Here is a 24,619-nt window from a genome sequence, read left to right on the forward strand (position 1 = left end):
GGAAAAGTCCACAACACCGCGAACGACTCAAAATTCCACCGGTATGTTTTTAATTCCGTTATTCCGCGCTAATCAAGCGAAGAGGAAGACGGGTCATGACGAGGGTTCACGACATGTCCGTATTACAGGCGAAATCAAATCCAGGAAATCCTTAATGAAAATGTTAATAAACACGAGCATTAATGAAGAAATTAATTTCTTCATTGAGATAATAAAAGAAAAGATAAGAATTCGTTTAAGATATCGTGTTTTTAATTTAGATAAAACTGATGTTTATTATACTCTTGCTGATTCTCTGTCACAAGACAAAAAAAAAACAATAAAAAATGAACCTTTTATCGCATATCGTCTTAATTAATTTATAATAAATAATATAATTATAAAATGATTAAAAAGCGAAAATATTTCTAAAAATATAAAAATGTTTATATGCCTTGGATTTTATTTTCTTTTCGAAGAATGCGGAATGTATATTCCGAAGAATAACAAGACACAGGTTCTGTAATGCAGCATCCGTCAGCGCAGCAATCATCTGTCGTGGTCATCTCGTGTGCGGACGGCTAAGGGCGCGTGCCTGACCGGTTCCCTTTAACTCGGCCTCTTCCATGAAAACTTCCACGGGACCATTAGTTCCACGTCCCCGGTTAGTTGCGTCATTCGGACCTGTAAAAGAATTATTTCGGAGCGAATCGCCTGGCGTCGTCAGTCGCGGTTTACAGCCGGTCGGGGTCCGGTTTTGTGGTGCACGCGCAGCGCGACATTAATCGCCGCGACACATCTCTCTCGTCGCACTAATATCCTAGTGTATCTTATCTAGCAGTTGTACCTACGTATCTTATATTACCGTTACTCCCTTGCTCTTAACGCTGTTACTTTAACTCCCACGCGTCGTCGTCCATTTCCCTTGGCTTTTTCGCCAGTATCCAGCGCTCACGCGCTTTCTGGCTGCCGTTTGCCAGCACGATGTCATCTGTAAGTCCGTAAATCTATAAATCTCCTTTTCGCGAGAATATATTTCTTAGAGAAAAGCAGAAGTCTAAATTTTTCATTTTTTTTTTTTTTTTTTTTTTAAGGAATTAATTTGTTGTATCTTTCTTTTCTCATGTTATAAAATTACACATGTGAATATTGCACAAAAGGAAGATTGCGCCTTTTAGATAAATCAGTTTTATTTAAGAAGCATGTAACACATGCTGAATACATAAAGGCATTTCTCGCGCGACAAGCAATGCACACTTATTACATACATTTTCTTCAATGACAAACTTGAGCAGCCGGAGTCGGAGACTAATAATAGCATCGTAATCGATTTAAACGCCTCGATTGTCGATACTTTCTCCGCGTTTAAAGTGTTAAGAGCGGAACAATCTGCACGATCAATCCGCCTATCTGTCGTACAAATAGCCTGAATAAAAATCGGTGACTGCAAAGCATCGCGACGCGGCCACGGCTCGTTATCAATCGTGCGCGGTAGACCATGCGAGCTGACTCGGGGCACGCGCCTGGGGTCGTAGGCCGCCCTACCTCCTCATCTCGGATCCCCCTTGTACCCTTCATTTCCCTGTGTCTCGCCAAGTAACATTGCGAGAAAGAACGAGAAGGAGAGAGAGAGAGAGAGAGAGAGAGAGAGAGAGAGAGAGAAAGAGAGAGATCGAGGGAGGCGACCCCACTTCCATTCGGTGCCTGTAGCGGGACCCGCGGACCCAGTCCTCCCACTCGGCACTCCTACCCCCTTCCTCGCATTCACTCTCCCGTTCCCTCTCTCGCAAACAACCGCTCCACCACCTCTGAGCCGCGGTTGACGGCGGTCCCCCTTGGCCCGCCTATGCGCCGCTACGTTTCCTTTGCGCGGGATGCGACGGCAGACCGAACGCACATTCGCAGCATCTCTTTCTCTCCCTCCCCCGCACACCCAGCCCTCACGCTTGCCTTCTCTCGTCCCTTTTTTTACTTGCCTTTTCTCTCGCTTCGTCTAATTTTCTTCTTATTGTCTTCACGTTGCTCCTCACGTTGTCTCCTCTCCTCTCCTCGGCCCCTCTCTCATTCGCTGGCCCCTTCCTCCCTCTTTCTCTCTTTCTCTCTTCCTCTTCCAATACCCGCGCGATGCGGCCCACACGCGCGCGCGAGCCCCGCGCGCGCTACACAACACACATGGCCGGTCGGCCACTCTTACTCGCGGAGTGTGCGGTCCTACCTCCTGCAGGGGACCGTGTCACGTGGCCCCCAGGCCGCAACGGCACGCAGCGCGCAGCACGGGCTGTGCTCTCTCGTGAGCCGCGCACACGACACCAGTCAGAGACGAACCGAGAGACCGGACCGACAGATCGCACTCTCTCTCCCAGGAAGCGCGTGTGGTGCTTTCTCCCTCCCTCTTTCTTTTCGATTCTTTCTCTCTTCCTTTCTGTCCCTTTTTTTCCCTCGCACTCTCTTCCCGCGTTTACTATTATTACTCTCTCCTCTCTTCCTCCCTTTTTTTGTTTCCTCCTGTTTTTTTCGGCCCGTTGTTGCGCGCATTGACACATCACAGCCTCGAGAGCGCTGTGATGCGTGCGCCCCGGCGTTGTCTCTACCATCTGACGTTTCCGCGGCCACGTGCCAACCTCCTCCTAGTGTTGTGTGTTTACGCGTCGCCGCGAGCTGCCGTGAGGCCCGCGGCGAGCCGACAGATCGTTGGAGGAGTACTTGGGATGTTTAGTGATACCAGGTGAACTCTCTTCTGGGTGGGTAGAGGATCGCAGGTCTCATCGCCGTGAGAAGTGCAACACGTTGTCGCGTTTGCTCCTCGGCATCATGCCGAGATGGGAACGGGCAGTAGTGTGAGTCGGTTGTGCCGATATACACAAGTGCGTCGTCGTTGTGGCATGTGCATCGGTGTTGTGCGACTGCGTGTCACCGACGACGTCGTCTACGGTGCGACACGGAGGCCGCGGCGAGGCACTCTCGTTAGGACGACCGACGCTCCGACTGGCCTTCACGGATGAAAATGAATGGTGTGCATTTTGCTCCACTCTAGACATCGAGACCGATCGATGCGGGATCGATCGTCGTCGGCCTCTGTGAGCTCGCGTCGCGCTCATACGTTAACGCGTTAAATGTCCCTCTCAAGTAGAGCCTGATGAAGATCGACGATCGTGGCATTGAGATCTGCCGCGGCATTGTGCACTCGCGACACTCGCCGGCTATTAAAAGTATCGTTTGACGTAACGCAGATTGACGTTAATTTTGCGCACATTTTTCTGATAATTGAGAGGTATACGAGACCATTTGTCGTTGTCGTTGTCGCGAAGAATGCTTATGATAATTAACTTAAACCGACCACCGTTGCTAACACGGCAGAGAATATCGCTATTGACCGCGGCCACGCTATACTCTCGTTATGGGTGGAAAAAAAGCAGCGCCTAGCAGATCGCGATGTGCAAATCGAGCGTGGCGTCGCGCCTCGTTCCGCCGCGCGAGCGTCCGGCTCATTGAGAATTATAGACTTGCCAAGATCATGACGGCTTCGGGTCTTTGTGAAGATGACAGCGATGGCAACGTGCCGTCGGATGTCGGAAACGCCAGGTGTGCTAATTGTATCCGAACAGTGACGGCACGTCCCGCGCTAGCGTCCTCGGACTTCGAGATCGTGGAAGATCGTGCGGAACTCGACTTCAGTTGTGATAAATCATCGTCGTAATGAAAGCGCGGGATAACGCGAACCGACGTGGAACCCAACGCCGAAATGCAACCGTGTTTAAAGTTCGGCGAACATTTTTAACGCCGTCGGCCCGCCTGGGCCCGTTGCGCCGAAAAGGTGCCAGCAATAAAAAGCGCGTATTAAAGCTTAGCCCGCGTCCGCGTTTGAGACTTGTTAAAGAGGCACGAAGCGTAAACTTCTTCCCACCTTGACGGTTAACACAAGCCAGATAAAATCGGGCCGCGGTATATACAAGGCACTCGAACCCGAGATTTGCACCTCCGCGAATCAACGATGGACTAATGGGCGGCGGTAATTACATGGTGTCCACGTCGTAGCACGACGTTTTCAACGATGTTTCTCTCTCTCTCTCTCTCTCTCTCTCTCTCTCTCTCTCCCTCTGCCTTTCTCTCTTTTTCTTTTCTTCTCTCTTGCCGGACGTCGCGTTCTGACTGAAAACATGGCGCGCATTTAATGAACCGATTCCTATCGGCACCGGCCGAATCTGATAATTAAATCAAGCGCCGGACTGCGGCGTCGGATATTAATTGAATCGCGATCCTTCGGATTCGATCTGCCTCGTTTCGCAAACACGTCCGGCAGAACAGGGCTCGTTCGCGACGAGCTCATGACGATCCGGTGCGCATTTCTCCGCTGCGAGATCGCACCGCCGATTGCGGTCGATTTAGTCACTCGTACCTTCCCTTCGCCGCCTTCAATATACTCGACCCTTCAACAAGAGGTCCGTCTTTCGATCTGCACCGAGGGTATTAACGGTCTTGTTCGAATAATGGACAGATTCAATAGGTCTCCATGACCGTCTGTTCTCCATTCGGTAAATTAATAATCGAGATACAATCGTGCCAGTCGTTGTATTTGAGATTATCAGTCGTTCGCGAAAGTATGTGGGAAAACAAGAAATGTTGCAACGTGCTGTTAAGATGACATTTTTTTATTCGCCGGATTAACGAAGCTGTTGAATGAAAGATTTTAGAATTCTGTTGCAAATAGTTATAGCTTTATACGTTATTATTTTTTTCAATATTTCTGCGTGAAATTGAAGACTCGTGATCGCTGACATTTTATTTCATCACCACGTGTTGATTAGATCGTTACGCGATATTTATTAGAACATTACGAGCTCATTTATGTCAGAATGTTACGAATTCATAACGTAACTCGAATGAATTTAATTACTCGTGTCCATATCCGATGACACATTTGATATTTCGATGACGTTTCGTGTATCGTTCATTAGTCAGCAGGCAATAAAACAGGAAGAGAAATAAACTACGATAAGCATCTGAATCTCATGTTATTTAATTTCTAACGCTATATTCTTGCTAATCGTTCGAAGAAATTTATTTTCCTCTTCGATTATGGTAATTCGCTCTGAATGCCATATCTATTTGAAATCAAAGGAGTTAGGACAAGTTACATTAAATCATATGCGATAATTAATCCGTTAATAAATCCGCTTAATCGCGTGGAAAATTATAGAGTAGAAGTTAAGAAGCAAAACTTTATCTGTAATAAAAATACTCATTACTCACTGTCAGAAACTGTTTCAGAAAATATTGATGTATATGATTTATTTATTCCATTGGTACCTATTGATAATTAATATTTTTGTAAAAATAAAGAGCTTGAAATTTGATTTTTCCATTTTTTTATTACAATCTCGTTTTATTAATTTCTGCGCGATTTTTTATTTTATACCAGAAAAAAAGGAACTTTCCACAGTTTTCGATTTCACGAAAAGCCTGTTCTGCATTGCGCAAACTCATGACTAGTGATTTAAACAAAAATGTAAACGAAAAGGATATTGCACCCGGCAAAAGGAACGCTTCGTTCGACAAGCTGAGCTAATATCTGTAACACCAATGTCTTTTAATTGATTCGGGGCATTATCGTTTATCGAAAAATTCCCGAATGCATTAATTGTCCCGCTTAATGTCCCGTCGTAAAAAAAAAAAAAAAAAAAAAAAAAAAAAAAAAATATATTAAATCGCCGCGTCTGTGCGATATCGACGTAAAATTGACGTCAACGTCGGCAGTTAAAGTAAGTCCCAAATCGTGATTCGCCAGCATTCGAGTTCGCGTTTGCCTCGATGCGAATAAATTCGTACGAAGAGGGGCCGTATAGTGAAAGATCATGAAGATCGGCGCGACCAGATAAGAATCGACGGTACTCCGGGGGCTGATGGGTCCGTGACGACGAAAAGACTCTTTGGAAATGCGTGTCGAGGCCGCTGCCTTGTGGGAGGGGCCCCGACTATTTCTCTCCGGTGCAGGGGGTCCATTCCCTGATTTCTCTTTCGCAACCCTCTTCATGGGGCCGTAACCAATATACCGCGGCCATTTGTTTATCGGAAAGCGCTCGAGTCGTCGTACAATAAAAACGTCCCGTAAATTAGCGCCCGGTGACCATCACCGTTGCTGAGAGCCTGAGAGTCTTCGTCTGTGGTCGAAATTAATGCGCGCCAATAACACTAAAGATATTGACGATTTAATACTACTATCAGCATATTCGCACGGGATCCTACGTATCTTTTTAATTTAGATTGGTAATAATTATTTGAAAGTTGGTACTTGTAATTATCATTAATAACGATGCATTAAACCTGCTTATTTTGTTTATATTCGGAAATATTATCCTTAATTTACTGTCTTACATTATATTTTATACTCATTTTTATTTTTCCTTACATCAATTGTGTTATTTTTTTCATTCTCAGTCCTAGTATTAGCTTTTCTCTTATTTCTCAAATGAAAATAATCTCATTGGTGAAAGAAATGTAAAGAAACGGTACAACTCTCAGTATTCGTTTTACCCTTTCGCTAAATATCCAAGAAAATATTCGCCGACGGCATAAAAATGAAACATAATAGAGCGCGCCGGGTTAAACGATGTTCAACGTGGTGGCAAGATACGCTCCTCATCTAGATCTGCCACGTTAATTTCGTAACTTGATACGTCATTAAAGTAACAAATTACGCTATTAACCTGGCCACGGTTAATTAGGCGGGATATTATAAATGGCAGAAAAGCTTCGCGAATTAATCAATGCGATCGGGTCCGATCGCAAGGCGGCTGCGCATCGCTTCTTCCGCTTCTTCGTTCTCTTCTTCTTCTTCTTCTTCTTCTTCTTCTTCTTCTTCTTCTTCTTCTTCTTCTTCTTCTTCTTCTTCTTCTTCTTCTTCTTCATGCCTCCGTTCGTCCTTTAATAACCATAAGCGCAATAAGTAGGTTGAAAATGGAGATGAAATAATTTTGTGGACCGACCTGCGGGAGTGTAACATTAACGAACGGCCGGCGGCAACGAGCGCATTATGATAGTAATTACGCTAATTACACGGCGTATACCACTTGGCTAAGGTAAAGATAGCCCGATAAACTTGATTATAATGACATAATTCCGTCATAGAGAACGAGTTAATTTGACGACATTGTACGTGATTCTGGCAGCTGGAAGACGCACGACGAAATTCTTTGGCAATATCTTACCCGTGATATTTTACAGCTGGCTGCGGAAAATAATAATCATTACTTTACGAGTTGAACGAAATCCGATGAAAGAAATAAGTCGTTTCGGTCAATTTTTTTTGTTTAGATATTAAGCAATTTTTCTCAATTACAACTGAGTATTTTTTTTTTTTTTTATTAATACACGGAGAAACGTGTTTTATATGGACGACCTTTTCCCCGAATATTAAATCTTTTTTGTTTTTAAGCGCTCGTTCGAATTAATTGCCGGTACCGTAATTAAGAAGAATTTTACATAATGATCGAATAGTATAGGTAACGGTGTACATATGCGTGGGCGGTTATTTACTGTGTGGACAGTGCAGGGCCGTCTTTAATAATTTCGGCGTTAATTAAATGCCGATGCGTGGGTGCCGGACCAGTCCGTCGGAGGATTCGACTTCGTTTTGTCAACTTTCACTGCGGGCTCCTCCACCACCGGCTCTTCCTCCGTGCGTCTTTATGACCTCCTCCGTTACGCTAGTCGTTAAACGGCGACGCGACGACCGCCGTGTGCATCCAGTGGCAAATTAAATTTCACCTCGCGCATCAATACCGTGTTAATCGCTTAATAACTCCTCGCGCGGCTCGATATCAATTTGTTGATATCGGGAATTACATCGGAGATTCGGTATTTGCCGTGGATTACAAGGCGATGTGATACAGTTTCGCAGTTTACCGATCGATCGATAATCGCGAACCTTCACGGCGGAGATTTCACTTACCGGGGAGACGTATGGACGCGCGACGCAACGCGTATGCAAAACTGGGAATGAACGACCGGGCAGAAATATTCAAAAACTTATTCACCGGCGGTAAAATATTTTTTTGTCTCGCTTTCACTTCTCTCGATTTTTCTCAATGAGAGAAGCGATGCGAGGGGGGGGGGGGAGGGGAAACGCTGCTGTCTCTCACGTTTTCGAAAGTTACGCGACACCCGCCCGCCCGTCCGCTCATCCGTCCACCAGGCGTTCGCCTGGCTCTTTTCACGTTGTCGGTAATTTTACCGTAATTTACGACGGCGGAATGAATCTTCGCCCACGCGAAGACCGACCGAGGAGAGAACACGAGAGAACGAGTTTGCGGCGCACGGCCTCGTCGTCCCGATTCTATTAATTCGATACGATTAGGCCGAACGACTGCCCACGATTCTTCGCGCTAATTGCTCCGAGGGGGGGGGGGCTACTCCGAGGAGAAGCGGTAAGGGGTTATCAAGAGAATTAATTAAATTGAATCAAGCTTAATTAGCCGTGACCGCGCTCGTGACTCCTCGAGGTGCAAGGAGATTCGCCTAGGGCGCGCTGAAATGACAAACGAGACGAAAAGCTCGACGACGAATTGAATGTTTGCCACGCCTGGCATTAATCCTCTGGTCTGAAAGAGAAACACAGCTCGGTTGATGGGATAAAACGGTATCCGAATGATAATGTAAACTGAAGAAATATTTTATTTAAAAATATATATAATAGATTTAAATAACTCGGATAGATAAATCTCGTCTTGAAATTAGGACGATCGAGCTTATAAAGTTATCTAATTAAAGTGAAAAATAAATAAAGAGCTATTAATCACGTACACACACACACACACACGCGCGCGCGCGCGCGCGCGTACATGCAGATAAGAAAATATGCTTGTATAAAATGTAACGACACCGATTAATAACGATTACTCCACGCGTGCGTTAACGATCTTTTTTAACCGGCTTATTCGCCGCGTTCGTGTCATCGCGCGCGCGCGCGCGCGCGCGGATGCAAGTTTTCTCAAGTGTGATTCATGTAAATTATGAAAGGTAGACATACACATTTGCTCCCGCTACAAGCGATCCGGAGGAGTTAACAAACGCGCGGCGTGTCGTTCATTTTGCATGACAATATCGGTCGCGCGCGACCCATACACGCGTGTCGCGAGCCGAGCACCGTCCATTAAAACCTTCGTTTAATGTCATCGAGGCATGGTCGCATTATCATAATTTGTTTCCCCGAATCGTAATATCGCGGCGATATGCAAATGAAGTGATCTAACTAATAAAAAGTATATTATGTGTCACGCCATGTGTCAACGTTGCGGTTCGCGGCGAGAGACTCACACGCGCGTGCGCGCACGTGTGCAATCGTTTTACGCGCTAAACGACGATTAACGAATCGAATGTGAAATCAGTTCCCGAGAGTATTGTATATTTCGAGCTTCTCGTCGGGGAGAAAACGCGCGTGAAATTCGAACCGCACGGTGTAAGCGCGATTGAGATGCAAGAACGTGGGTGAAAGCGTTACGTCACGAAGCGCGATTGTTTAAAAATACGCAGAATTAATTAACTCTTAATCGCCGTATAAATCCCAATTGGTATAATCAATTTCAAAGCGCAGCGATGCAATTTCACAGAGGCCGAACGGAAAATATCGATCCTGTAAAATCTAATGAACATTGTGAGGCGTTGAAAATTAAAAGATGATATTTCTTTGTTATTTGCTTAGAAATTTATAGATTATATATATTATATACACAGTGTTTTAAAAGTAGAAGTCAATTGCTAGAGGTGAAGGATCCAAGAACAAGAAAAAAGATTAGCATGAATATAGATCCGGAAATGCGTTATTTTCGTGTTATCGCCATTTTTATGTTGAAATGTCAAATTGCTTTGCTTTCGAATTTTTTTATATAGGATGCCACTGCGTGGAAATGTTAAGCCCGCTTTTAGCATTTCTTGAGAAAGAAATCAGGACTCTATAATTGTGCATCCTGAGTAGTGCTGAAGCAATCCACACAACTTTTCTTTGACTTCAATTATATTATTAAACTCACAAAGACAATCCTCCTTTCTGTCAATTTTGATAAAAAAAAAACTCGAAAGAAAAGCAGTTTCAAATTTCAACGTATAAAAATGATGATAACTCAAAAACAACACACTTTTACGTTCATATCGACCTTCTTGTTTTTGAGCCTCCATTTATCTCGCGAGTGATTGATCTTAAATACTCTGTGTATGCTCTTGCTTTTCATCGAATGCCTCGTGATGCTTGGAGTATCGGTCGTGAAACGATAGACTCTTCTCGTCACGTTCGATATTCAGCTGGCACGAATCGTCGACTTGCAGGAACCGATAAATACTGGAGCATCGTTCGTCATTCCGAAGGATGGACCGAGAGTAAACGTTTCTCATCAGACGCGTTAAGACACAATTGTCGTCCCTTGATCCGCAATCTGCGAGATCCGAGATAAACGCGCGACTCGCGTAAAAAGGAGTCTCTGCGCCAAAGTCTCATCTCTTCCGAGGAAGAAAGTGTTTCGCGAAAAATGTGGGACGAGGATGTCCCGCGAAATGACTCGCACGGACAACGCGTGAGGCGTTGAACGTGTTAATATATATCCTGCCGCGTGTGATAAGACGGAAATATAATTTATTGTGCGTGCACATTACATATTACGAGCACGATGGTTACCTTGGACACCGAGCAGAAGCCCGAGAGGCAGCACTGCGGTCGACGTATGTGCGCCATTTGCAGACGCATCAAACGAGATAAAGGTAATGAACGACACGATTTTTATCTTAATGCCGCATCACGTCGCGGGTGTTTAGCGCGGTGACTTTGCCCAGCGCAGCAATATCTCTCTAGAAACGGATTTCGCCGCCTTGCCTCCTCTCCTCTCCTCTCCTCTTCCGTCTTTCTACGCGCGTAATTGGAGGACCCGCGGGGACGGGAAATAAAAGCGGGACCCGAACGATATCCCTCGGCCGCTTTTAAACGTGCACATTCGCTTTAAAGACGGTCCTCGTTATCCGCCTGACCCATTAACATCGACAACGGCTCGACGGACAATTCGCCTTCGTTCCGCGCGGAATTTTAAGAGTTGTTATTAAGGCAGTTAATTATTTTTTTTTTTTCCCCTTGCGCAATAATTCATAGCGTGCGTTGCATAAAAGGCGGGCAGCGCCCGGACCGGGGAGAGGAAATGAAACGCGTGACAGAACGTTTCGCGCAATTTATGTAACGAAGAGGACCCCCTTTCTCCTCACCCGACCCCTCTCCCTCTTCTCGATCTTCGGTTATTACTTTCCGCGTTGAATCGTGCGTTCACCTGTCACCACACGCCGATATAATTGCGCGCGACGAACATGCTCCGTGAAATACGTTCGGCAAAAATATCGCAGGACCGAGCGGCATCCGAGAAATCCACGATGTGGATTAACATTCGGCTATATTTTTGCGCAACAAAAAGTTTCTCACCGCGTTTCACGCTAATAATTTATAACTACTGTCATTATACAAAAATGTTAAGTGTATTTCTTCAACGACGTATTAACGGGTGGAAGAATTAATTACGTCCCGTTAGGACAAGGCGACTGTTATTATTAGTATTCGTTTAATTATAATAATATATATGTTACAATTTTTTTCTCGCTTCGCCATTCCAAAGAGATAATCGCGTTGAGTAGACGACGGGACGCTTACATCTTATGACTTATACATATTACGAAGTTACCAATGTGTACCGATGTTGCTCGAAACTGGTTCGTCCTCCCTTTCGTCATCCTCCTCTTCCCCTCCCCTACGTCCCCTCTCCGCGCGCGTACGTTCTCGTTGTTTCATGCAAATCGCTCGTTAGTCGAAACACCTGAAATTCCCCGTGTGGGACGCGTACGTATTGTCTTTCTCTTTCTCTCTCTCTCTCTCTCTCTCTCTCTCTCCCCCTCTCTCCCTCCCCCTTTCTCTCGGCGCGCATTCGGGGCCCCATGGATTATTCATCCCCGTGGCGTATTCGTGTTAAGGTGACAGACTGACTGACGGACTGACTGACGGAGGGAAGGAAGCGAAGGTAGGTACGAAGGGAGGTAACTCTTGCGCCTCGGGATAATGGCTGTCCATCTTGTTCGATCTGTCAGTGCGAGGGAATCTCCCGGCGGATAGAACACTGAGCGCGAACATTGAAAACTCGACCCCGCAGTTAATTATTTTTCTCTTCCGAGAGATAAATTGTACTTCTAGCGGACGAGTTAACCGAGCCAGTTCGTTTCCATACCAATCTTTTGATACGCATCTTTCTGCGTATCCGAAAGTTAATGCATCGATCGAAACGTTATTATTGTACGATTAAATTACATTAATCGTTCGATCGTCGGTCACGATCGCGCGGGGGCAGGAGTGAAATCGCTCGAATCGCCTTCTTCCTTCCCGCGGTGCCCGCGCGCAAGGAGGGAATCCCTCGAAGGCGTGAAAGGGCGCTTACGAAATCGCGCGGACGCGGGCATGAATGGAGGAACGCGCCGCGCGCGGTTTCATTCATCCGCGACGCGCACGCAACCGCGTAATAATCGTAGTCAAATGGACGAGGGAAACACGTTCGATTTCACGAACAACCTTGCTCTATGCCTGGCCAGTTATGGCAGGCGCGACTAGGCCGGGGGTCTCGATTATGATAAAGCGCGTGGGCGAGCCCACGCTCGCCCTTCGCTCGTTCATTCATAAATTCAACTCTCACCGCTCGGCGCACGAGCGTGTCTTTCGGTGGCTCTCGCGTTGTACCTCGTTGCTCGATGAGGCGTGTCGTTTCCCCCGTGGTGGTACCGTTTTATCGAGATCCGGTCGAAAACCATCCGAAGATAAGGGAACGCATGAGGACGAGTAAGACGAGGAGGTTCCAAGCGCTTTCGAAAAAAAATTCTTTAACGTTGATTAAATAATCAGATAAACATCGTCTATCGAATATCAGCGAGATTTCGATAAAAATGCGTCATGTCTGATAAAAAAAAAAAATCTATTATGTGAACGCGATAAGCAAATGGTGAGTCTGACAGAATTGAATTTTGCTCCTCCCTCGCAACTCTCGCTTAATCTCTCGAGAGGAGGCGCCGTCTTTGAGAAATGTTCTCCGAGATGAAGCAAGCGATCGCTCGCGCGTTAACGTATGGGTTCCTTCGCGCATGGGCCCCACGGCTCAATACGTTACGCTCCAAGTCGATTGCAGGTTTCCAAAGCGGTCTCGGAATCGGCGCGCGATTATGCGACCGGTCTATTTCTAGAAGAGCGCGCCGCCGACATACATACTAATTATTTTTTTATCATTTCGCTCGCCGCTTGTCTTTGTCGAAGCGACTAAAGTAAGAAGCGAGATAATACGGAGTCGCCGAGATATCTCATACGTACGAACTCTGGAAGATATCGCGAGCGGGTTTCTCTGTGGAGAAAGGGAGCGAAAGAGAGAAGGGGATGGTGGGAGGGCAGAGTATCCGCGATACCTACGACCGAGTATCGCAGTCGAGTTTTCAGCAAGAGCGAGAAGGGGCGGAACGAGGGAAGAGCGACGAGGGAATCATCGCTGAGAGATACGTGGAGGAGAGAGAGGGAGAGAGAGAGAGAGAGAGAGAGAGAGAGAGAGAGAGAGAGAGAGACCGAGAAGAGACGGTGCGAAACGGAGGGAACAAGCGTGTCCGATATCGCGAGTGCGAGCCGGGGCCTGCAAAGAGGCGGAGAAACAATTGGCATTCTGCACGCACGTCCGATCGAGGGACGCGAAGGGACGAGGACAGGGTGGTAACGATGACGCGGGGAGGAGCGGAGTGGATGCACGGTGGCATGCACCTGTGCATTGCCGCCATATACGACGCGGAGTTATGGCGTTTTTCTCCACGTACGGTCGCCGTACGATATGTGCGCTACGTACGTACCTACGTATACGATCGTATCTCAACCGGCGAAACCAACTCCATTTCTGGAACGGTTCGCGTCCGTCCGTCTGTCCGTTCGTTCGTCCATCCGTCTGTATGTACGTACGTACGTACGTACGTCTACGAATGAGCCTGAACGAGCGCGTGATCTGAAACCGCCCCGAGAGATAAATTAATTGTCCGCGAAGCATGTGCGTAATCGCGCGCTCGCACACGCACGTACGCTCGCGATGCATCGCGGTGCGGAGAAAAAAACGCAACGCGGGCAACGCTAGGACGGAAGACGCGTGTTTATTAGACGCGCTAGGCGAGCTCGCTCGACGTCGTTTTTCCATCAGCAACACCTTGCTTTCCGTGGAAATGGGCTCCCTCTCTTTCTGCGCCTTTCCTCGCCGTGGAATTGCCGCTTTTTCGTGGGAAATGGCACGAAGAAGCGCGCACAGTTCGGTCCTCGTTAATGTGTCTTTAGTACAAATGGGGGATGTTCGTTGGGGAATTTACTGAGAACTCGTTCTCCAACGAGATTACAATGTGATTTAATGTAGAGATCTAATTTGTAACTGGTCATTTGTGATTGTTAAGAAATAGTTCGTAAACTAAAAATTTCATTAGAATATTATTATTTCTAATGTTTTTAATGTTTTTATGAATTTATGCCAATCTTCCCATTCAATATAAAGGGAACGGGTAAAAATGAATTTATCAATTTATTAACATAAATTATAATATCATTAGAATCCAATTAATATCATTAGAATCAAATCAATCTTGTCACGATAATTGTGACATTCAAATGCGATATTTATTAAAAGATAAATGAAAATCAGCAAGAGTCAAGCAATTCGAAGAAAATATTTGGAACTCTATTTCTCCTTCCTTAGCATTTCTTCATATATTTTAAATGTTCACAAATTTGGGCCAAATCGAATCGGTTAAAAAGACACGGTTATCGAGAAGGAGACGGTCACGTGTCCGCTTCCGTCTTACCAAAATACCAGCCAGTCAGCCAGCCGACCAGCCGACGTGCTCGAGCAAAGTGTGGTACCTACCTGGCGTGCGCCTCTTCTCTTCGCGGCGTAAAGTCGGAGCGTAGTTGTGGGTGTAACCAGTTTCCCGTGGGCTTAGCTGTCAAGCCCACGTGGGCCGCCCACGCGGGCCAGATATATTGCTACGCCGCGAGAGAAAGAAGACGGCGCACGCGAGCGCGACGAGGCCGCGGCAGGAGGGCAGGAGGGATGAGGGGGAATGGGAGGGAGGAGGGGGATGCCGGGGAGGGAAGAAAGAGAGTGGCAACGGACCCTTCAGGAATGAGAGATGCGGCTTGCGACACAGGAAACAGTTTCACCTGGAGGGGCGGGCTGTGAGGCCCGCGCGCAGCATCCAGCACGCCACGGCAAACGTGAAACTAAACGCGCGCGGACGGGCACGTGGGTGGGCGCGTGCATATCGCTTTCTTGACGACCCGCGCTTTCCGCGGCTTCAAGCGTGGTGCGGGCTCGAACGGATGATCGGGCGAAGGCGGCGTTCTTAGAGTCCCGACACGCGCGACGAATCCAGGATGCCTCGCTCACCTCGCGAGATTCTTCTGAGAGAGAATGCGAATTTTCGTCGCGAACGCGGCATATTTTCAGGCACTTTTACTCGGAGAGAGAAGAGATTTATGTGATCGTAGAATGTCTTCGCTCTCGTCGGACACTTTTTTCCTAATTGCGTCCCTTTACCTCTAATATTCGCAGCTTTACGTAGCGATTCCCTGAAATGCAAAACACCTATTTACGGTTATTCCGCCTTTTAAGGGATAATGACGATTGCGATTGCGATTGATCCTCTCTCTCTCTCTCTCTCTCTCTCTCTCTCTCTCTCTCTCTCTCTCTCTCTCTCTCTCTCTCTCTCTCTCTCTCTCTCTCTCTCCCCTCTCTCTCTTTCTCTCTCTCTCTCTTTCTGATGAGTCGGTATCGTGCACTCGTTCGTGTAATGATCCTTTGCGAAATTGCACAAGACAAAAACGTTGGATCGTGAGTGAGCTCGCAATGTGATATCAAATAGGGCTCGCTGACGATTCATTTCTTGCAATTGCTAATTAATATGCCTCAGGGGACGACTTTCGCCGCAAGAAGCCGCGTCTGTCGCTTTGAACGGTGGCAGGTGTTTATCATATAAAAATGTTGATTTACCAGCACGACAGTTGAAACGCAATAGAACTTGAAACAATACCGATATTGACAACGAGATAGGTGTCAGCATCGGCATTGTCGGTCGACCCACACATAGTAATTATTGTAACACGGATATCGAAGGCAATAGAACGATTTCTCTTAGTGATTACTGGATTGTTCCTCCGACCGATTTAAGTTCAAAAGCTAAATCAATATATCGTTGAAATTGCAGATCTAATTTTCTTATTATACTAGTACAATATTATTTAAAGATCGTAATTATTTACGCTAATGATAATATTTTTGTCACCGAAAGTTATAAGAAGTATCGTTAAATTTTAGTTAATAAGTAGGGTAGGTTTATTTTGTTTATTCGAAATGTTGTTTACAACGTCCCAAAAATATCTGTCTTAAACATGTCTCGCTCATAGCGTTAAATGTGCGATTAAAATGAAAATCGTTGTGAAATATCGAGAGTAACGGCGAAGTTTTACAAGCTCGGAATACGATGTAACGCGCCAGACGTCCATTCGGCACCTCATGCGTCGTCATCATCGTCTTCCAAGAAGAGACTACGGGGCGAATTGTCAAAAAAAAGGAGCACGATATCAAAGAAGGAGAATAAAAAGATTCGAATGGGAACAGAGATGAAAAATAAATAGACGATGGACACATTCATGTTGAAAACGTTTCAATCTCCTGAGATATCTAATATATTTAAAGAAACTTGATCGTCTCAATTTTAATAAGGCTTTCTAAAGCGAATTTACATCAAGACAAATAACTTTTAGAAAATAATGAAAAATAATATCTTGCTCACCAAGATAGAAAATTTTTTCGTACAACGTAAAGATACTCTCCCGATATTTTCTTTGCAAAAAGAAAGAAATTCGAGAGCATCGACGGTCGAAAAATGCGGCCAGGAAATGATGAAAGAGAGAATAAAAGATAGAGGATGTCGCGAGGAGGAGAAGGAGGAGGAGGAGGAGGAGGAGGAAGAGGTTGTGGAGCGAAGGCGAAAAGCGCGAAAGAGGAAAAAGGGATGCGGACTTCTCGTCGATTGATATAACGCCCCGATTTGCGTAATATACGCACCGTCGTAAAGTTCCCGGTGATTTATCCCGGTAGATAAATAGATTTTAGTGTTGTTAACCCCGTTTTTAGGAGGGACTCGGCGTGCGCGTGCCACACACGTGCATCACGCGCCGCTCGTCCTGGCTTCTCCTGGCTTGCGTGCTCCGTCGTGTGCGAGCGTGGTGCAACATTGCGTGCGTGCGTGCGTGCGTGCGTGCGTGCGTGCGTGGGTCGTGGGAGGTGGAGCGCGGGAAGAAACGCGCTCGCGCGCGATTAAAAATACTGGTTTCCTCCTCGAGAGAGGAGGAGAACGGGGAGGCGAGAAATAGAGAGGGAATCGTGATATTTAAGAATTTCGGGCAGAATTTACGAGCGGCAGACGGCCTACTTGCATCTCTCTTTCTCCCTCTTTTTCTCTCTCTCTCTCTTGGGGCGAGCGACACAGTAAATGGTACAGATACGGCGAGATATGTCGGATGGACCGATCGTCTTCCTTAGCGAATTTTGGAATTTTTTCCACGTTCATAGCACGCGATGATCGATGTACGACCCGCGGATATACTCGTGTTAAAGAGATAAGTCGAAGATCGCGTAACCATCCGAGATCCGAAAAGCTGTATAAAATTTCTTACGCATGATATCGAAACACAGATAAACACAGATTTGAAAGGAAATGTAGTGTATAAAAATTTATTTTAATATAATTATGCCGCAGACTTGCAGAAAAGTATTTCACACGGTAATTGTTTATTACCGTGTGCAGTCGTATCGAGATGTAAAAATAAGAAACCTCGGATGGATCGTGAGAGATCTTTTAAAATAAACAGCGCACTTATCCGCGCTAATAAACGCTCGACATCGATGACCAACAAAGATACTAATCTGGCTGACACATCAGGGATAAATCGATCGACCAAGTGCGCAGAAAAAAAACGCAGAGATACGACGCATCGCGCAAAGTCCCCGCTGTATAAATGCAGGGGAAAAATGTAAATCCACGCGTATCGCTATCGCCCCGAGGGGAGGGGCTGGCGGGGGGGGCGGGGGGGGGGGACAAGTTACGAAAGAGTACAAGTACGCACGTCGATTAGAAGGCGTAGCCGGTAGGCGGAGCGTGCCGGAGTCGTGTTAAGCTTACATACAGAGCGCTAATGTACACGGAGCGGACGCGCGAGCTCTATAAGTCACTTATAAGTGCGTGCGTATATACGCGTGCGTTTGTATGCGTATCGCACGATCGGCGCATTAAACGGCGTCCCTCCCGGCTACCGCGCGCCGCGAAACAATCCATGGCCGCGGCTGGAGGAACGTAGGAGGAACGCTGCTTCCCGACGTGAAAACAAAGTAAATCGCGTCGGCTATCTCTCCCGCGCGCTGCTTATCCTATTAGCGAATTAACTAGCGTGGTAATTATTAAACATATTACACACGCCTCTATTCCCTTCCCATCGCGAGATCAAGATACGCGAGCGTTTGCGCGGAGCGTGTTTGTAATTTGTAAGCGGCGACGTAATTTCCGTGTGCGTGTTTCAGTTTACTCGCCTACATACCCTCCTCGCGCATACCCTCCAGGTATTAAAATGGACTCTAGGTCAATATTGTTAATTGTTAATTAATTAATTAATTATGTTAATATTTATTGCGATAGATAAATACAATTAGGTATGGATACTCGTAATGTGCGTGCTAATAATAGATAAATAATAGTGTTACGCTGTATTATTTTTTTCTCGTGTCTTCTGTTTCTTTAATGTTGTTGCCTCATGTAATGTTAATATTCATATATATACATATATTTCTTTTTAAAAAATAATAATGTGACACTAATCTTTGGACATTAATTTAATATTAATATGGCAATAATTATATTTTTCTTTTTTCTCTTAATGTAAATATAATATAATATAATATAATATTATATCAGTATTATATTATAAATATTTTAATATTTTAATTATATTTTACATATAATTTCACATATTTCTGTAAAAAAAGGTTTTTCTAATTATTCTTTCTAGTTATTATTGTCATTTATATGATCGTGCGCGTTCTTAGAGGATCGAATAAATTCACCTTATAATAAATACGTTTACCATTAATGCGGTCTTTTGTTCGCGATGACCGTAATCCGCAACGCTCGTATGCGAATAGGAAATAACGCGCGAGAATGTCAATTAAATATAAATATGGCGTAATGAGCGGAATATAAAGTGCGACGAGCGTCAAACGGACGCTGTCGGGCATTCGTCATGACGATATTCACGGTTGTGCCTTCGTAGTCCTTCCCCGTTCTTTGACGTAAATGCACAGGCGTGCATTCTCCGCCCAGCTGCGCTTCGTCGGGAAACAATGGCGGGAAACGCGCCACTCTCTGAAAAATTCAATCGCTCGCTAAATTCGTCAGCGAAATTCAATTAGTATTCTCGTAATGGGACGGCCGACTGGCAGTGCCAGTTGGCAAAGATCAAACAAAATTAAGAAAGATTATCAGATTAAATATCGATTCGTACTACGATAAGAATATACGTAATTGATTCTTAGAAATTAAATTAATAATTTATACTGCTTGCAATTTTAATTAAGGGGGACAGCAATTTTATATTTCCCCTCCCCCCCTCACCCCCACTGAAAAGTAGTGTGTGTGTCATATGAAATGAAATATCCTCGGAGACACGGTCTTTTAGAAGAATTCTCATGCTATGAGAAAATAACAGAAGATCAAAATAGTTCGCGTAGAGTGACTACAATATTCCCATCGAGGATTCCGCAATCACGTTGATAAAGTGGCTGGTTATTTGGGGAGTTGGAATATTCCATGGCGTTCGGGATGTTTACGCCGCTCATCTTCCGAAGATCACGTAGGCGTGGAGGAAACAGGAGTGAGGGGGAGGACTCTTTTGGTTTCTATTTTGAAAAAAATGAGAGAAAAATTGTCACGTTCCGTCTTCTTGTCTAAGAGGCAGATACGAAGGGGGAGGAAGAGGAAGAAAAGATCCGCGCGTGATAAAGCGTGAGTGGCAGAGTGGAAGTAGAAGCTCGAAGATCGCGATGTGGTGGACAGGAGAGATAAGCGTTTGCACGCGGAGGGAGAGAGCGAGCCGGGAGGATGACAGAGAGGAGAGGAGAGGAGAGGAGAGAGGACAAGACAACTTCTCTCGCGATCTCCGGGCTCGCAGACTTTATTTATACCCAAAGCTGCCGTATTATTGGATCACCCCCGTCCGAAGTAAACGTGCCTTACGCTGGCTTACAACGCGGCTTTCTATTTCGTGAATGCCCGACTTCTATTCACCTACTCAGTGTCAAAAGACATACGCGGCTAAAGGGATTTTATCGGAATCGCGATGATTTCATTAATGATTTTTCCGAAATTTTTGCGAAATAGAAAGCTTTTGCAGTTTTTGCATGTTGGAAATTCTTATTCTTATTTTGCTAAACTAAAGTCGTACACTAAGTGCATCACAAAACTAAGAGCCATGACATGGTTAGCGTTTATCGTACGCCAATCATAGAATTGCAAAAGCATTTAATATACATAGACCTTTGCACTTGTTCCTAACCGAGTAATTTCTATTTATGTGTTATCAAAGGTGTCGTTCTATCGATACGACATTTTGCAATCGTAGAGGTCTCCGATAAACGCATTAACGAGCATGATATACTGCAAAAGCTACCTAACATTCTGAATTTCTCCAGGTAATATTAATCTGATAATTCTGCTTAGATTGCAAACTGTCCTGTTAACATCAATGTCTACGTTATGTTTTTGCGACACGTTCGAGGCGCGCGAAATTATCAGTGAAACGGATACGAAAACGCGGCGGTAATTTGTCGTGTTGTCGGCTGAAGGGTTAGACCGAAAATTGGGGTCAAAGCAGTAACGCAGAAACGAATTCACGAAAGCGTAATATTTATGGGACTATTGAAAGAATCCGGTGTCTTCCGTAACTCTTTAACGCTCTAACGCCACGCTTAGGATTCCGGTCGCGTTGATTTATTTGCCGACCGTCTCATCGTAAGCAGGCGCGTGAGGAACGCGTCAGCGAGATGATCGTAAAGCCGACAACAGTTTTGGGTGGTCCTTAGATATATATATATATTTTCAGATAGAAAATATCCGTAGATTGGAATAATAGTATCGCATAATATCGGCTGTCGGCTGCTGCAACTTGTATTTCGGCGGTGCTTCGTCTTTAACAGAGACTTTTAGAAAAATTGGTTTTTTTTTTTAATTAATTTTATGATACAAATAAAGATGAAATTATATCAATTGTATCAGCACTTATGATATCGTGAAAGATTATCAGAAAAGAAATTTTTGCGTAAAGCGGTTTTTGATCTATTTGTTGAATTAGCGCGAGTGTTCATAAGCGCATGGCATCGCGAAGGGGAGGAACGGCCGAAGCGAGAATTAAAGTGGTAAAGGCTGTACCTCGATGGCTGTACGTCTGGATAATCGTCCCTCTTCCCCCTCTCCTCTAAGGAATGCACCGGTGCAAATCTGCATTCTATGGATGGCGCGAATGCTTGCGGCGGCGCGTGGTTCCCATATCTCTTGGCATCCGGAAACTTTGCAATTAACATAAGAATTCGCAGCTGATGCGTGGGAGGCCGGTAATGAATTTGGTTCGAGGTGTCGAGCATTCCCGCTATGTCTACACGCGCCAATACACATAAACGTTCGCGTAAGTAGACTCGCGTCTCAAATCGATGGGATTACATAGGAAATTAATAACGTAAGTAGTGATACCATATCATCGTCGTGAGTTTTATTGCAATCGTAAAAGACGTCTGCCGCGAGATTTACTGTGTTTACTGTGCAAACATTTGGGAACACTGGAATATGATAGATAGCTCTAGCAACCTCAGCGGTGTTTCGACGCGTTAATCACTTGTACATTCGTACACATAAGATCTATATAAATCATGACATTTGCTTCAGATTAATAGAAACTGCGTAATTTTTAACGGAAAAAAAAAAAAAGAAAAATAGCTGTAACTATCTAAAGAATTTCATTGTCAGCACGTCACTTGATATAAAGATGGACAAAGACGAGAAAAATGAAGAAGAATATATAGGTTTCTAATTTTCATCGTGACTCTGTGTCGCTACCGTTAACGTGGAGTTCTTAGCTGAATAATTGGGAGCCTTAAATATTTTATTTCCACGTCTGTTTGCAAGTCATGAAATTGAATGTATTTCATTTCACTTTGAATGTATTTCAAAGTTATCTTCTCGAGTTTCATTTTACGTTTTCCCCGGGCTACATATCGCTATTAATTACGGTGTTGAAACTCGAAACTTCTCGGCGGATGCTCGACCTCACGGGGTTAAGAAATTAGCCATCGTGGCGCAGCGTAGTTCACCGAAGCGAAATAACGACCAGTAGCTTCCAGAAATGCGAAACACGGTGGGAATTCGCGTAAGCGCGATCGACCACGAGCCACGAAGTCGTAACCTGCCGTGCCATCGGCTACACGGGACAACTATGCACGTGCGCAACTATGCACGTGTGTCGTGCTTGAGAAATAGGAGGAGAGAGAGAGAGAGAGAGAGAGAGAGAGAGAGAGAGAGAGAGAGAGAGAGAGCCACCGTTTGGTCCAGCGTATCTCTCGGTAGCTAACGCCGCTTGGTCGTTAGCATCTATTTTCCCCATGTCGTCTTATCCTCCCCCTGATGTTTCCTAATGCGCCTTGCTCCAATCTGGATTTGCTCCCCTACGTTCTGCTCCGTTTCGCTCGGATCTGCGGCTTGCCTTCAAATCTTCATTGTTTACCTTTTAATTATAAAGTTGAAAATCGAAAACAACGCAATGCACTTGCAATACTTCGTTATTAATTTACAATAATTACTGTAATGTTTGAAAATTTTTTTTTAAAGATATGAAGCTTTTTAAAAAAAAAGTTTAAGACCGTGGCTTTATACTCGGAGATTTTAAATTCGCGGGATAGCCTGCTAACTCATAAAATGCGGTCACAATTGCGACATCGCGGAGTCAAGTCGATTGTCCATAAAGAGCAACGACGTTATTACGACATATTGTTGAGTTTGCGTCGTAGTATTATTAAAGTATACTAGGTGGAAACATACAGCCAGTTAACTTATTATTTCGCAGCGACGAACCTGATCGACCTGATTTAATTCCGACGGAACGGAATGGCTAATTAGCGCGAATTATTATTATTGCGATGAGCGAGCGATAATCGGCGATACGCGCCGATTCGGGATACCTTTATCCGGTCGCGATCCGGTACGAATTATTATGACCGTAGGTACAAGGTGCAAGTAGACATTATGGAATCTTATCAACGCGCTTTAATCGCGATGGTCTTATCCCTTAACGAGCATTCCCGATCGGTATCCCCTGGTTATCGGTCCTGGAAATCACGTTCGTACAACGTAGCTGTACTCGTGATTACACATTTCGTTGTACAAAGGAAGCATCAGCAGGGGCGTTCAGAGGGATGGAAATACTAAAATGCGAGGGGTGTCGAGTTTGCACCGAAAGCAGGCTGGTTACGAAACGAAGAGAATATTGTTTTAATTCCAAGACGATTCTAGAACGCATTGAAACGAAACAAAAGGGGCGGAGCGAGGAAACGAGACAAATGCCAAAGTAGAATCTGCTAGAAAGTAAAAAGGAACTATAAGCTGCGGAGACGGACGCTAATGACTACGGTGGCACTTAGCTAGCGAGAGAGAAGTGAACGTAAAGGATCAAATTCCGTCTTGCTGTCGTGATAATTTCGTCTTGCCCGGCACGTACATTGTTTACGTAAGGAATACAAGATATAGGTGGGACAGATCATCGCGGGTAGGTCTTGCACTTGCGACGTCGCGGACAAGTTATTCTATGCCAAAGTACAATGTTGCCCGAAATCTCAACATAGAGCATATTTCAATATCTCGAAATGGTAAACGCACGGAAGAAATTTTATTATTACTCATCAGCGCCGACGATACAGAAAATTCTCAACATTTCCAATATGACGAACGCGATCTTCGATCGATGTTGGCGATTTTAATTCTAACGCGAGAGAGATCGCGAAAGAAAGTTGGCGAAATTTAAAGGAACTCGAAGGAACCTGAACTCAGTGTTATGAGTTCAGCAGCAACGCTAAAGTAACAAATCTCACCGCGGATGAGCCATTATGCTCAAAGGCAGTGCGCCAGGCATTTCGCCGGCGCATTGGCCGCTTTGAATTCAGATTGCACGGCCATGCGGCCTCCGCGTTTTTGTTCTTCCTCTTTCGCAGGCAATTTATGCAATCTGGCCCGCGTCGTGCGCGTATTTATAACCGCCGGCCCTTTGTGTGTTAATTTGTATTTGCGTATCTCGCGTGGAAAAGGTACCGAATGAATTGTCCCCCCCCCTCTCTTTTTTTTTTGATCGATCCGACGTTGTACGTTGTCTTTTCACTATCAGATTTCTTGACTTGCGGAAAAGCAGGTATTAATAAACGTTGCTGTGCGATTTAAAGTATTTAGCATGGATATATTAATTGAAAACTTATTTTGAAAT

At 45.1% G+C, this 24,619-nt stretch overlaps 1 protein-coding gene across 5 annotated transcripts in view; it reads left to right on the forward strand.

Annotated features, from left to right (window-relative positions):
• The window catches only part of LOC105426890 (Myocardin-related transcription factor), a 190,864-nt gene that overhangs the window by 152,929 nt on the left and 13,316 nt on the right, over positions 1-24,619 (forward strand). The window contains exon 1 of one of the 5 annotated variants that reach the window (XM_089071004.1): positions 10,291-10,725. The exons of 3 other annotated variants lie outside the window; for them this stretch is intronic. In XM_089071004.1, the coding sequence (XP_088927130.1) occupies positions 10,635-10,725 (91 nt within the window). In that variant the 5' untranslated portion in view covers positions 10,291-10,634. Of the gene's footprint in view, positions 1-10,290; positions 10,726-24,619 lie in introns of those variants that run through there. One more of the 5 variants, XM_089071005.1, reaches the window with a different exon arrangement.

The sequence above is a fragment of the Pogonomyrmex barbatus genome, unplaced genomic scaffold (assembly GCF_055798465.1).
Source record: "Pogonomyrmex barbatus isolate J1 unplaced genomic scaffold, ASM5579846v1 scaffold11, whole genome shotgun sequence".
In the NCBI taxonomy this organism is placed as follows: Eukaryota; Metazoa; Arthropoda; class Insecta; order Hymenoptera; family Formicidae; genus Pogonomyrmex; species Pogonomyrmex barbatus.